Source organism: Hibiscus syriacus, unplaced genomic scaffold (genome assembly GCF_006381635.1).
Source record: "Hibiscus syriacus cultivar Baekdansim isolate YM2019G1 unplaced genomic scaffold, ASM638163v2 tig00111027_pilon, whole genome shotgun sequence".
NCBI lineage: Eukaryota > Viridiplantae > Streptophyta > Magnoliopsida > Malvales > Malvaceae > Hibiscus > Hibiscus syriacus.
In genome coordinates, this window is record NW_024062960.1 from 1,630,778 (window position 1) to 1,646,871 (window position 16,094).

General features: G+C 33.8%; 2 protein-coding genes and 1 pseudogene across 3 annotated transcripts; 1 reads left to right on the plus strand and 2 right to left on the minus strand.

Moving 5' to 3' along the window:
* Positions 1 to 3,907: 3,907 nt before the first annotated feature.
* On the plus strand, positions 3,908 to 7,837 carry LOC120150824 (annotated as a pseudogene).
* A 578-nt stretch (positions 7,838 to 8,415) lies between these two features.
* LOC120150822 (FAD synthetase 2, chloroplastic-like) lies at positions 8,416 to 10,327 on the minus strand. Its single transcript, XM_039163438.1, has 5 exons — positions 10,034 to 10,327; positions 9,734 to 9,786; positions 9,472 to 9,607; positions 9,119 to 9,294; positions 8,416 to 9,008 (listed from the first exon to the last, which is right to left on the minus strand). The coding sequence occupies exons 1-5, from the start codon at positions 10,270 to 10,272 to the stop codon at positions 8,482 to 8,484; spliced, it is 1,131 nt and encodes a 376-aa protein (XP_039019369.1). The 5' UTR covers positions 10,273 to 10,327; the 3' UTR covers positions 8,416 to 8,481.
* Positions 10,328 to 11,367: 1,040 nt separating this feature from the next.
* On the minus strand, positions 11,368 to 15,113 carry LOC120150825 (50S ribosomal protein L15-like). Of its 2 annotated transcripts, none has more exons than XM_039163440.1 (4): positions 14,686 to 15,113; positions 12,412 to 12,495; positions 12,240 to 12,329; positions 11,368 to 11,868 (listed from the first exon to the last, which is right to left on the minus strand). In XM_039163440.1, exons 1-4 carry the CDS (start codon positions 15,073 to 15,075, stop codon positions 11,611 to 11,613), a joined length of 822 nt encoding a protein of 273 aa, XP_039019371.1. In that variant the 5' UTR covers positions 15,076 to 15,113; the 3' UTR covers positions 11,368 to 11,610. The 2 variants fall into 2 exon arrangements, with proteins under 2 accessions (XP_039019371.1, XP_039019372.1); XM_039163441.1 differs by lacking the exon at positions 14,686 to 15,113 and adding an exon at positions 12,849 to 12,921.
* Between the last annotated feature and the right edge of the window lie 981 nt (positions 15,114 to 16,094).

Sequence of the window (16,094 nt, forward strand, 5' to 3'; positions counted from 1 at the left end):
GTGTGATGTAAGGTTCCTTTTCAGCATCACTCATTGAATTCCATTTGGACCTCACATCTTTTGTCACCTAATATAAAACATAAACGTTTCTTAATCAATACATTAACACTAAATACTACTCAATTTCAATTTCATTTTACATACCGAACCGCTCTGTGTGCCATCTTCCTTCATCCTTTTGCATTCGGCCATACTGTCAACATTTAAAATTTGTAATCAATTTAAAGTTTATCGATACTTTAATCCAATTACCATTTCAACAATAATAACAAAAAGACATTGATACTTACTAGAAGTACATATATCCACCCTTTGGTTGCTTTCGAGTCTCGGCCTCAATTTCAAAGTCATCTGCTCCACCAACAATTTTCCAACCCATTGACTCCATTTCTCCTTCATATATCAGTTTACGCAAATCAAATTATTTTGTTACATACACTTTATTCAATATACAAATACAGATAACTACTCTTGTGGTAAAACAATTTTCTTCAAAAGAATTTGAATGACCACACCAAAATGTGTCGGCACATTTATACAACCTATAATATCATTTTCTACCTATAATATTTAATAAAAGTATCGACATTTATATTTTTCCTTGAATATCACTTTCTACCTGCAATCGGTCCCAAATGCTTCTTTACTCCAAAACCCCAAACAACACATAAAAACCCTATCGCGATTACTGTAATAATAAAAAATTAGGGTTTCGACAACATACTTTTCGATTCGACTGCAGCAACAAACAAACAAACTTCGCTTTAGAAACGCCTTCTGAAATGCAGCAACAATTACGCTTCGATTTCAAAAACTCGTCCGTTCTATCTATTTTAAGAGGATATTTAGCTTATATTTTCATCGGATATGTTATTTATATTTAATCGATACAAATACAAAAGTGTCGATACTTTTATGTCAAATGTCGATACTTTCGAAAGGATAATTACCTATTTCTTTGAAAGTGTCGATAATTTATTACACGTACTTACGAAAGTATCGACACTTTCAATATATCTGGTATCATTTTACCGGTTTTATCATTTTGATATCGGTTTTATCATATTTTTACCTGTTATATCGTTGTGGATCGATATATTTTTTTAAAGTATCGACACATTATAGGTGCTAAAACTGTTTCTCTTTTAAATTCACAAAGTGTCGATCCTTATATAAAGTATCGACACTTTTAATATATCCGGTAACGTTTTACCGGTTTTATCATTTTGATACAGATTTTATCATATTTTTACCTGGTATATCGTTTTGGATCGATACATTTTTTAAAAGTATCGACACTTTATAGGATTTAAAACTGCTTCTCTTTTAAATTCACGAAGTGTCGATCCTTATATTAAAGTACTGACACTTTAAATGTATTCGGTAGCGCTTTACCGGTTTTATCATTTCTATACCGGTTTTGTCATAGTTTTACCTGTTATATCGTTTTGGATCGACACATTTTTAATTTAGATCGACACGAACCGGTAGCACAATTTTTTAATATATCTTCATGACTTAGACCTACTTTTATAAGTATGGACACTTTTATAAAAATGATATATACTTTTTTTAAAGTTATGTAATTTATGTTTCAATTTTTTAATAGTGTTTCATGTTTTCCACCTACAATATTAATTTAATAATTTTATTTACACAAAAAATTATTTGATTGTTTTGATATTTTATAAAATATTATTTAGAATTTAAATTTAACAATATTAACTAAAGATAATAATAAATATATTTTCACAGTGAAATAAGTATGGACACTTTTATAAAAAGGATAAATACTTTACAATATAACAGGTAAAAATATGACAAAACCAGATTCATTATGACAAAACCGGTAAAATTTACTTGATATGTTAAAAGTATGGACACTTTTATAAAAAAGATAGATACTTACCGATAACTAAAGTTTACCAGTTACCAAATTTTTTAATAATTTTTCATATTTTCTACCTAAAACATTATTAGTTGTCAACATAATAGGTACCGCTAAACCGAATTTATTAAATACATTTTAATGTATCCGGTACTGCCATATATTAACCGTATATTAACCCGCATTTCCTGAGACAATCCCATGTTTGCATGCCGCTTGTCCTTGGGTAGGAAATCGATCAATGATGGTCGAATCAGTGGCCGTACTAGCACTTACCGAGCTTGAATTGGGATTGACGGCTTCACTCAATTGAGTTTGAATCCTAAAACAAAATTTATTAACTCAATTAATTTAATTTCTTTTACTCAACACAATTAATTGCAATTACTAAAACCACGGGAGCTTTAACCTTTATCCCCGTGCCTGTATACCATTGGTCTGTTATTTCTTTCTTTATAAATAACATTTTATTTTATCTAGATTTGAAGTCTAATATATTATATATATTTTAATCATATTATGGTAGGTAAATTTAATTATCAATTGTACGAATAAAATAATTTCAGTAGTTAACGAGATGATAGTTATCCTTAGAGTTTTTGAGTTTGAGAACATCGTTTGTAGATATGTTTGAGCATTTATTATCAAACAATTGATAATTTTTTTTGAACAGATACTACATTATATGATAAATAAAAAATAAATTATAAATTATTTTCATATTCTATTATACTTTTTGACAACTCAAATTAAAGTACCAAGCTTTGCTGTAATTTCCTCTTCACCTACAAAATTTCCTTTTAAAATATTCATTAATTTTTCTCAGTGCAAGAAAAAAAAACAAGTAATGATATATTTTAGGAGCAAATATTTAATCTAACAAGTATTATTTTGACTTTAATTTTATTTATTTTTTTAAATCAAGTTGAGTTAAATTGTTTAAATTTATGTTTCAATTTTATTGTATATGTTTATAATATTATTATACTAATTGATTCTAACTTAAATGATTTTCTATAATTATATATGATATACATGTATAAATTTTGTTCTTTTCATCTATAATATATATATATATATATATATATATATATACACACGGTAGATATCAAATACTCGACTCAAATTTAAAAATTAATCTATTAATTTATTAAAAAATTATAGTTATTAAACTCGTATTTATAACTCAGACTTTTGAAATTTATTCAATGTAATCTATATACTCCATAAAATCATTATAGATGCTCTGCAAATTGTTCATATTTATCACTGAAATCTGAATTTGAATGGGTTTGTCTGGTCTCATATGGGAAGAAAAGAAAATCAAATTTCTTTGTCAGATATTTAATGGGAATTGCAGATTCTATGCCAGTAGTCTTTTAGAGGTGATGGACCAATTACCTACTCTCTGCAAACTTTCTCCGGAGATTTTCATAAGAACCCATCAACATCATGTATAATTTCTTTGTCTACCCCTTGTAAATTCTTCAGCAACAATGCCTTTTTCTGAGTTTTTCCCCAACCTGTTTTTGTTTTCTTCCGCAATAGATATATATGATTTTTTCCCCGAATTCTAAAAGTAGATTCTCATGTTTTGGTTGGTTGAAAAGTTTACCCGCTGGAATGGAAAAAGTTTTTAGCGGTTAAAGTGTCAGTATCACGATAATGCCATTACTATGATATGCAGGTGTTCTTTCCCTTTTAATGGCGTTTTCTACGTTTTTGTGAACAATATTTAGGTTTAAATAGTGAGACAAGATATAAGTTGATGTAAGTTCTATTTTCTTATTTTGTTTCAGGTGTTAAAGATCTTCAAATCACTGGGTTTCTTGTGGTTGTGACAGTGAATGTATATTTGTTACATTTTCTAGCTGTTTTCAAGTTATCTGCTATATAAATTATGGTAATTCTTAAGTATTTGCAGTAAAAATCTGTTGATTACATGGGTCTGTGCTGTTAGAACTGTTGTTATCATGTAAACTTTTGATTTACAGAAAAAAATTGTTTGGAACTTGAATTCTCAGTCAATCTGTGCATAGATTTTCTGGGTTTTTTCTTTTTTAATTTGTTTTTTTTTCATTGTCACTTTCATATGTTTCGCACTCGAAAACCATAATCATGTTATTGATGAATTCACATAGCATTAATACATGTATAATTCTATGAACTGTCATTCGTTATCTTAGATTTTATGGCTTAGAGATATTTCTTTTGTCTAATACTTTGTTGCCCTTTCATTCACCAATAGGTCAGCAATTCACAGAAGTCCAATTCTTTAATCCTCTGAGCAAAATATTATCGAATTCTTCACATACTCTTCTGGGACTTTCTGATTTTTGTTGGACTTCGATTTCGGATTAAGCTTTCCTTGGCTTTTTCTGTTTTTTCTTTTCCTTCTGTTCTTGCATATCTCATTTCTTGACATCTCTGCTGTTCTTGAAGATCTGTGGTTTTGGAGATGGATTACAGGCTATAGTAATTTGGACATTTAGTGAATTTAGCTCTTGCTTCCCGCAGGTGATATTCTGGATACCTTTATTCGACAAGCTTAGATGAGTGTGGATGAAGCTGGTAGCAGATCCGAGTGGACTAGGGAGCAAGACAAGGCGTTTGAGAATGGCCTTGCAACTTATCCCGAGGACTCTTCAGATCGGTGGGGAAAAATTGCAGCCGATGTACCTGGAAAAACTTTGGAAGAGATTAAAGAACACTACAAGCTTCTAGAGGATGATATTAACGCGATTGAAGCAGGTTGTGTGCCTCTTCCGCCATATAATTCTTCCGAGAGTTCAGCCAGCCATGCTTGTGACGATGGAGCCAGTAAGAAGGGAACCAGCCAATTAGGGCATTATAATAGTGAGTCAAACCATGGGAGTAAAAATTCAAAGTCAGATCAAGAACGCCGTAAGGGAATTGCTTGGACAGAGGATGAACACAGGTGAATTACTTTTTCTGGTTTAAAATTCTTTGGCAGTTCTTACTTCCGCATACATTATAAATAGATTTCCTTCAAATAGTGGGATTCAAAAATCCAATGGACTTACTTTCTACCTTCTTTCCTGAACCTTGGAATCTCCTAAGCAGTTCGTATTTGCAATCCTTGATTTTTATTAGCTATTAGGAAGCTCTACATGGTTTTGAAGTCATTAATGTGTGTTACACTTGTGCCCTTTAGTCATATGTTTTGATTGCATTGGAATCACCTAACCTTTTCATATTTAGAATCCTTGACTTTTATTAGTTTTTAGGAAGCTCTATATGGTTTTGAAGTGCCGGTGTGTGTGAAGGGTCAATAAATGAATAATATATCCGGAATTGATGTGAAATAACCGAAGAGAACATTAAATTTCAATGTTACCACGTGGGGGAGAGATCTTTCTGTTGATTGGTCACTTTCTCCTTTCCAGAAAACTTGTGTCCTAAAAGATCATAACTACTATCTTTAAACGTTACTTGTATTGCATGTATGCCCTTTTGTCATATTTTTTGATTGCCTTGGAATGCATAACCTCTGTATTTAGAATCCTTGATTTTTATTAGTTGTTAGGAAGCTCTGTGTGGCTTTGAAGTCGTTGGAGTGTGTGAAAGGACTATAAATGAATAATATACCCGAAAAAGATGTGAAATAACCGAAGAGAACGTGGAATCTCGATGTCACCACATGGGAGAGATCTTTTTGGTGGTTGTTCATTTTCTCTTTTCCAGAAAACCCGTGTCCTAAAAGATCATAACTACTATCTTAGAACATTATTTGCATGTATGATACATGTGCTCTTTTGCTGTATGTTTTGATTGCCTTGGAATTGCGTAACCTGTCCGTATTTAGAATCCTTGATTTTTATTAGTTGTTTGGAATCTCTACGTGGCTTTGAAGACATCGGTGTGTGTGAGGAAAATGAAGGGATAATATATCTGGAAATGATGTGAAATAACCGAAGAGAACTTGGAATTTCAATGTCACTACATGTGAGAGATATTACTGCTGGTTCATTTTCTCTTTTCTGGAAAAATTGTGGCCTAAAAGATAATAATTACCATCCTTAAACGTCACATGTTTGACACTTATTCCCCTAATACACAGATTAATCGTTTAACCCTGTCTGACATGAGCTAATCTTTTTGAAAACCCCATATTAACCCTCCTTTTAAAGCTAGAGTCAGTATTTGAGGTATCGGTTGCTTTCTGCCGATATATGTAGTGCTATCTGAAGTTAATTTTGATATGGAAGGAAATGAATAGCTTGAGAAGGGTTATGATACAGTATGTGGATTTAGTCTGTTCAGCCATTTAAAGCTTGCCAATTTTGTCTCGTATTTATGATAATTTTCAATAGATATTAGAGATGTTGATTTCCTCCTCTTTCTCCCTTCATTTTTCGAAGTTTAGCATTAGTTGTAATCTTTTCTTTAGCAAGACAGCAAGCAGAAGAGGAAATATGAAAGACAATGGGGAAAGATAGAGAACAATCAAAGACAAACTGATTGTAAATCTTTAACTTATGGAGTACTTGTTATGGTATGGTGATGTCTTTACAATGGGCACTTGTGCTAGCAAAATGCTCATGGACTCTGGTTTTGTAAGACTGTTAAACGACTCTCCAGAGCCTCACCCTAGACTACGATCTTCTTTAGGAGTTGTTTGCCTGAAGCCTTGGGTCTGAAGTTAAAGCGAAGGTAGCCGATTCCCTTGAAGTTTTTATAGATACAGAAATTATTTGAAAGTATCGGATAGGAAGGAAGTGGTAGGTTCCGATGCTTTAATATGCTTCAATCGATGATCAGTAACGGATTGAGTAAGGCATGCATAAGAAATCTTCTATATTGTTTGCATTTACCGATATACGTTAGTGATATGCTTGAATAATCTCGAGTTGGTGCTTGAATAATCTCGATTCGGTGCTATGATTGTCAGTTTTCTTTTGAAGTGATTTGGCTTCTAAAATACTGCTGTAATTATGAACAGCTTGATATAACAATGAATTACTTGTGAGACTTTTGAACATTGAACTTGTCATCAGCATCTCCTACTACCTATGTTGCTCCGACCCTTTATTTTTTTCCTAAAGCACCTATATTTGATACTCGATTCCGTAATATCCATGCTCTGACCCCTCCATTTCAATGGTGTTTGTACTTACCCTATGAATGTGAGATGTATTTTTGATACTTAATTTGACCTATGAACTTGTCACATTATGATTTTAATGCTGCGTTTTATTTGTTTTTTAATCTTGAGAATCAGGTTATTTCTTCTTGGTTTGGATAAATACGGGAAAGGTGACTGGCGAAGCATATCCCGGAACTTTGTGGTCACAAGGACGCCAACCCAAGTCGCAAGTCATGCACAAAAGTATTTCATCAGATTGAACTCAATGAACAAAGATAGGAGGCGATCCAGCATCCATGATATTACCAGTGTTGGCAATGGAGACATTTCAGCACCCCAAGGTCCGATCACTGGTCAATCAAACGGCCCTGTAGCCTGATGTTCTGCTGGAAAACCAACCAAACAGCCTCCCGGACATCCTGCCACACCACCTGGTATTACCGTGCACGGTGTTCCAACTATAGGGCAACCAATAGGAGGTCCCCTCGTCTCAGCAGTTGGCACACCAGTGAATCTTCCTGCACTAGCACATATGGCTTATGGAGTCAGAGCGACTTTACCAGGAGCAGTGGTTCCGGGTGCACCTGTGACATATCCGATGCCGCATACATCCGCTCATAGGTAATGTGATGATGTCTAATTGCAAAATGTACAAAGGAAAGAAGACCATTTGCTTGTGCTGATAAGAATTGCTTAATTGCAAGCACAAGTTGTGTGTGTCATTTATTTAATCTTAATAAGGCAACAGGGAGAGAATTTAAATGTAATTTTATAGGGAAACTATGGAAAATGAAAATGTTAAATGTGGCAGATTTATGGTTAGGACAACATTTTGGCACCCTCTTTTATTAGCATTAGACTCGGTCGATGAATTATCTCTTAGGAATGGTACTCGGTTGTCATTGTATCAGTATCGTGTATCAAACGTTCTCTGTAATAGAGTTCTGAATGTCTCCCGTTTAATCAAAGAATTGTCCTTTGATAACCGATCTTGTATGTCGATAAATTTGTTAATGGTCAACATAGACTAAGGTATATTTTTCGTATTTGGACCGATCTTGTACCTCATTGCTAATAATACTTAAGTCCATTTTAGAGATGCATCCAGGAAACAGCATCAATCAACTGCAAGTATGCTGAAGATTCATGAGAAACAAAATCAGTCGATAAATTTTGAGATTCACACACAGCAATACCAATACCGCATAGGCACCAATAGATGAAACTCCTTCAAGCCAACCCAAACGAAACAGAAGCAGTTCTCGGGAGAGGAAAACATGTGATTTCCAACATCAAGAATGGGATATAACTCTTGTATTCAATAAAAAAAAATTCTAATAGCATGGAATAATTATAAGGTAATATCTGTCAAAATTTTCTTAATCAATTGACAACACATACCCTGTAGATGTCCCTGTAGGCATAGCTACTCAATGAGAGTTCTCAGCCATGAAGTATTTTCCTGAAATGAACTAAAGATGACAAACTAAACACAATTAACTATCGATTCGCCAAATTCAATGCCCAATACCGGAGAATTTTGAGAATAATCATCATCAATAAAATCTACTAGATCCATCTCTAGATGGATATGCGACGTGTCAATTGATACTCTACATGTTACTGGTTCATGTTCTCCAAATAAAAGAGCACAGTTATCATAAAAACCATCTTTTGGTGGTAGATTTAGCAAAGAAGATTTTGGAGCCGACACCGTTTGTTTGCTGCTAGTACTAGTAAAGTTTTCCCAGTCTTTAACCATCAATAACAAGCGATGTGGGCGACCTAGAAGCTCCGACACATATTTCATGTCACCTTCGGCTAGAGCACGTCGAACACGGGTAGACGATACTTGCCCCCTGTCTTTTAAATCGTAACGACTCATATTTCTAGCATCTTGGTGCCTGTCCATGACAGAAATTATAATGTAAGCACTCATACCAAACTCATCACACAATCTCATCAATTCTGAAGCATCACCAACAGCTTTATAACCAAAGCGATAGTTTTCACCTGTGACAATTAGCCATTAAAACAACCTATTTTAACTTAGATGAATTAATATTTCACAAGATAATTTCGAGAAAAATAGTATCTAAGAGATCATACAGCTTTTAGCATACCCACTACAACTCCACAAACTCCCAGCTCCTTTGCTAGCTTCTCCACAAACTCCGTCGGACTAAGATGCCTAACGCTCGTAAATTGAACCTGGAATTCCTTGGGAGCCACGTTACCACAATACGGAGCCCAAGTGGAAAGAACACGCTCACGATCACATCGGGCAACTATGGGAGGCCTGTTGAAAACCCATACTTGGCTTCATTAGGACCAAGTGAAAATAGCCAAAAGATTTAAAGCATTACACACATTATATGTATATGTAGATACAACAAGGGCGAACACATATGAGAATTTGAAATTTTCAGGGGAGCCACCCCCTCTGTCCGTCCCTGTGTAGATATATAAACTTTACCTAGGCTCCCAACCAAGGACTTCAGCCATTCCGACAAACGACAAAAGATATGGATTTCCAACCTTAGATGCTTGAATTGCAAGTTCTCTATGACCAATATGAAGAGCATCAAACTTTCCCAATGCAACAATCCCTCCTGATATATTAATGCCAACAAATAACATAAGAACACTAACACAAATATATACAATTATACATACACAAATATGCCAACAAATATATATATATATATGGTATAATAGAAGTTTAGAAGTAGAGAAACCTGCCACTGCGGATAATACTTCAGAAGGCCTCTCATGATTGTCTTCTTGTTGGCTTTACACAAAATAAAATCATTTAGTTGCCTAATTAGATTCTTGATACAAAAAACAGAGCTTTACACAATATTATAGTTAAAATCATTATACTACTGGAATTGGTTAAAGAAATAGGTCACAATGAATTGAACGATTTTTTAAAAAGCAATAATCAAGAAAACAGATGAAATAGGTAACATAATCGAATCTGAAAATGATAACAAATGTTACGGCTAAAAAGTATTCGGGAGGAAAGTAAAAAGAACCTGAAGGAGTTGGGGAGAAAAGGAATGTCGCTGGCGGATTTGGACTGAAGACTGGATGAAGAAACTAATCGGGGATGAAACCGATGATTACGAAAATTATTATCAACAAACGCGGCGGAGGCGGCGGAGGAGTGAGGAAGTTTAATCATGAAAGAAGAAGAGAGCTGCAAGATTCCGGTACAGAAAATTCCTAACCCCAAATTCTGATGAGAGAATCGAGAGCTGCTACAACACAACATTTTGTTCGAAATTTATCTTCTTCATCCACTGGAACTTGAACTACATCGTTCCTCCGAGAAGAAGAAGGCAGCGGGTAGGGCTTTTGCGGCTTTGCTCTTTACACCGTTATGCTATTTTTGGCGTTGGGGCCTACCCGCTTTTTTTCCTCGTATTTGTTCCTTTTATTAAATTTAAGGGTTAATGTACCTTTTGTCCCCTGAATTTGGTTTGATATGCAATTTGCCCCGACTTTGGCTTAGATATGCAATTTTCCCCTTATTATTTTTTACATTTTTGAAATAATGATTAAAGTTTTTATTTATAAATTAAAATTATCTAAGTTTTAAGATGTATATTTTAATATAATATAAATTTAGATATTTAATTAAGGATAAATCTATATTAAAAACTTAGGGGCTAATTTGCTTATGAAAGCCAAATTTAAAGTTCAATTGTAGGCTAAAAAATAAAAATGTGTATGAATTTGTTAAAAAAAATAAATATATGTATTAATTAATCGATTTAGTGGGATGAAGAACTAGATACTTTAAGTAAGGTTAGGAGTTCTAATTTTAATTTTTACAATTGAAGAAATTAAATTAGCATAGTTATCCTTGTCTTTACAGTACATATTTTAAATTAATCAATTAATAAATTGAATACTAATAATTATATAAATATATATATATAGTACATATTAAAGACATATATTAGTATGAGCACGAGTACAAAACGGGTAGCGAAGCACGTGTATAGGCAACGATAACGTCCGACTCCCGAATATGACCATGTGTCTTTGACACGTATCACATGCTTTTCTTCCATTTAGACAAAATTCGCATTTTTTATATATTTACAACCCTATATTCTCATTTGTTCCATTTTGATCCTTATCTATGCAATCTTTGAAAACTCTAAACGTCTTCTTACCACATTGAAAATCGAATTAATTAATTTTATTTAAATAAATTAGGAAGTTTATATAACAAACTTAAAATCATTGTGCATATCAAAATAGTACTGATCAATAAAATTCACGTTAAAAAAAGGGAGAGAAGAGAATATTTTATTTTATTTTATGGTAAAAAATTCATTCATATTAGTTATTTTTCGGTTGCAACCATGGAGATGAACTTGTGTTTTTCTGGCTTCTCAACAGCACCAAGTTCAAACTGAGTGCAAAACACAAGTCGACTAATATTTCTAGATCGATGTGGATCAAACTAAGTGCAAAGAACAAAGTTGTAAATTATTTCATGACATGGAAAAGGATTGCAATATATTGATTGTTTTCCTCCGGAACATAATCACTTGAATGCCAATCTTGTGGTTCAACGAACAAACCGATCACCTGTCTACTACGCAGGAGAGGAGATTGGCTCCTCTTCCGTGAAAAAGGGGATAGGTTTTGTTGGAGCAGGCAAGCGGCCGATGCTGTCAACTTTATCCTTCAGCTTTGGAGGAGGCCTGGCTGGTTTCGGCAGCAACCTGCCCTTCTTTTCGAACCACTCAGGTTTAAGCAGAGCTCTCAACCCTAATTTGTTATAGTGTACTCTCCTCACAGATCCACCGGCAGCTTCAACTGCTTCCTTTGCTCTAACAGTCACCCTCGACACCTGTAAATTTCAACAGTAAGACCAACCTTTTTCCCAGCGCGGATTAAAAAAAGGATATACATGGATAATGACAGATTCAAACTCTCAGAATCTAAAGGTTCTCGTTAACTGTCACTTCACCATCGTAGAACATCTTTTAACTAGCACTAGTACAACAGTACTGCAACTCTGGAAGGATCTGATGGTTAAAACTATGAAAAGATAATAGCAAATTAAGTTCCGATAATAGTCTAACCATAACTAATAAATACATTAGTTAATTATTCTAAACTGACACTAGTTAAATCCAAAAACAGCTAAGAAATTACCCTTTATCTATAGAATAGTCAAATCAGTAGTATAACAAGAACAGTTTCGGGAAAATCATTTACTTCGAGATGAATTGGCCACTTGATCTGTTCAGCACCGCGACCCATCAACCTTACCCCATCCTCGATCTGTTTCCCGATGGCCCCAGCATCCTACGTAACAGCAATAATCAGTGTGAACACTGCCCTTAAAAGGTGATTTAAATTTGGATATCAGAATAAGAGTTAATTCTACCTTGAGAGTCTTCATTGTGATCAATTCATGAGAATCAATCTTCCCAGCATTTATAAGTTTGGCTATCTTTCCCAATCCTACTGGCTGCCAGAATAGGAATACACAAGTAATTTCGCAAGTGCAGAAAAACAAAGAAAAACAAAACAAAAAGAAAGTTTTGAATACAATATTCTAATTCTACAAGAAGTAATAAAAAAGGAAATGATAACAAATTGTATACACATTTTCCCTTCCACATAAACATCAACACACGAATTAATTCTCAATTCCAGAAAATATATGTCTGGAAATTCTAACTTATTAATTCCTTTTAAAAGCTGGTGAAATAGAAACATCAGCAAAAAAATGTACAAAAATCTATACAAATATCACCCACAGCATAGCCAACTACAAGCATTCGATAAAATAAATACATGACTTTCCATCTTGTATAATACCATATCCGAGATCAAATGGTAAGAATTATAATAACACATTTCCTTTTAGATCTTCAAATAACACAAAAGAAACATAAGCTCGTTATATGATTTTACGAAAATGGAAACTGATGTCTCAATGTCCAGCAGCAATGACAGATCAAAACACAAAACGTGCAAGCTACAACTACATTCTATTTTGATTCCAGCTCACCACTAAAGTAATTCAAAGAGCAATTATTTCCGAGGTGCAGAGCAATAAATTATCAAGAGTAGAAATCCTGGTCTAGCTGGTTAGCTTTAATCTTTTCGCCGAATATTAACGGTGTACCAAGGAACAACCAGGAAGACAAGGTGTATGTGTGGACATAAGCATGTACCCCACTCGGGTAAGGTTAGATTTTTCTAAGTTTTTCCTTATATTTGAAGGATCCTAGAGGTCATATAGCCCGTATCGACGGACACAGGTACTTCAATGCAGTGTTTTGAAAATTGGACCGGCCGGTTCAACCGGGAACCGCTACCTGGTCCGATTCATTCTACCCCGGTTAAACCGCTACTAGTGAACCGGAAGGAACCGCTGAACCGGCTTTGAACCGTTCAAACTGGACCAGACCGTGAACCGGTTGAAAACTGGTAGAACCGGCTGAGAAACGGTAAAACCGGTGTGAACCGGCTGAAAACCGATTGAACCGCCGGTTCTTTTTTTTAAAAAAATTTAAACCAAATGAAGTCGTTTGTTAAACGAGCCAAGTCGAACTCGAGTATTGCTTAGCTCGACTCAAACTCAAAAATTTTAAAAGTAAACTCAATTCGACTCAAAAACTCACAAGCTAAAAATTATCAAGTTCAACTCAAACTCGAAATATAATATTGAAACTTGAACTTGAAAAGGCTCGAACTCAAAAAAAAATTAGAAGATCGATTGAAGCCTGAAATTCGAATTGAAGCGAAAGAATAGTTCACTCTGTGTTCACCAAAAGGCTCCATGATTTTGAATGCCAAATTACCTCTATTATTTATAGAAGTTAGTTGTGATGCTCTTCTATGTTTCTTAGCCATGTGGGATTGTTTTGTTCTCATATTTTTAATCTTTAGACTTTTGGGATGCTCTTTTATGTTTCTTAGCCATGTGGTATTGTTTTGTTCTCATATTTTTACTTTTTAGACTTTTGGAATGCTCTTCTATGTTTCTTAGCCATGTGGGATTGTGTTTTTTTTAAATTAAACCAAACGACATCGTTTGTTATAATTTTTTTCAGCCTCAAATTTATTTTTTGATTATAGTTATATAATTATATTTATTATTTAATATATTTTACCTTAAATATTATGTTGTAGTTGATTTGAATCATTTTGTTTCACTTGATTTTATGGTTTTTAACTTATATATGTTATGACTTGCTTTAAATATGACTTGTGATATATAAAACTTGTTTTTTATTAAATACTTTTGGTATTTTATTAACTTTTTAAATAATTATGACGTCGTCCGATTCTTCCGACCGGTCAGACCGGTCGGACCGTTTCCGCCGGTTGAACAAGTGAACCGGTAGCCCGGCCGGTTCTAAAAACCATGCTTCAATGAGAAAACAAAAGAAACCGAACAACATGAAATTTCAACATTTATATACAATGTTGTTTTCTATTGCATATGTTCATTAGCGCATTAATAATATCCAATTAGTCATAAGAAAGGGAGATTAAGTCACTATATAATTCGTATACATGCAACAACTTTCTACTTTCCCTAGCATTTTCGTTTCTATTCAATAATTATCCCCATATGCTCCTAAAAGAGAGAACTTAAAAGAACCAAACGAACATAATTCATTGGGGGAAATCAAGAAAACGGTACCTGAAAAGTGAGACTAAAAGGATTCTTAAAGCCGCGTTTAGGCAAACGCCGCCGCATCGGGGTCTGCCCTCCTTCGAATCCCAACTTGCCATTACCTCTAGCCTTCTGTCCTTTATGTCCTCTCCCTGCGGTCTTCCCTTTGCCGGACCCAATACCTCTCCCTTTCCTCGTTTTCTGTTTTCTGGGAACATTGTCTCTCAGATCGTTTAAGCTCAAGAGACTATAAGCTCTAATGCCCTGAAACCAAAATGACCCATTTTTGTTAATGGGGTCGGAGCATTGGAGGGATTGTAGGGAACGGAAATGGAGGTTTTGTGATGGACCGGAGATGGGTTTGGTGAGGAAGTGAGAACAAACAGAGGTTATTGAAGGGAGTCTTCTTCTTATCATTGCAAAAGATTTAGGGTTTTGGGAAATTCTGCTTAAAGCTCAGTGTTGGAAGAAGAGAAATCAATCTTGAGATTTTAGGGATTCTATTCGCTACTTTGTTCTCAGATTTGATCAAACGAAATGATACTGACACGTGTATAAGCATTTTAATCCGACAGTTACTCCTTTTTTGGGGAAATCTAATTTTAAAACGATTAATTATAAATATTTTAGATTTGCTTTGAAGTTATAATACATTATAAACAAAATTAGAATAGTTTAGGCGCCTAAAAAATAGTTAAAATATGACGTGACCTGTTAAATAAGTGATCGGTTAAAATTTAGATCGGTTATGTTATATTATTTAATCGAAAATATTATCAAGTACAATAATATATTAGGTAGCGCTTATATAATATAATATGTAGCGTTTATATTGACCTATTTTCTAACTAAACAGATATATTTAAACCGGTAACATTGTAAATTTACCTATTACATTATAATTATTGGTTTTGATGTTTTTGGGATTGATACAATTTTAAATGTATCGACAATTTATGCGTGCACCTCGTTGTGCTTTCATTTTGAGAAAAAAGTATCGACACATATTTAAATAGTGTCGATACATAATGTAAACCTATTTACTAATTAACCAGTATATTTTTACCGGTTATATTGTAAATTTACCTGTTTCTGGGTTTTTGTTATTTGAGAAACTGATAACATGGTGGGTTTCCTAATGTTATTCTTTTGTTACTGCAAATTTTTTGTTCTTTTCTTACTGGGTTTTACTTAAAATATCCAACTTTTTGTATTAAAAAATAAAAATTCTGAAATAAAAATGACCACACAAGCACATTTTTTACTATCGGTTTTGTCATTTCAAGACCGATTTTATTATATTTTTACCTGTTATATTGTTAAGGATCGATACATTTTTATAAAGTATCGACACTTTATTGACGCTATAACTTCTTTTCTTTTAAATTCCAAAAGTGTCGATACTCAACATATCCGATAGCTCTTTACTGGTTTTG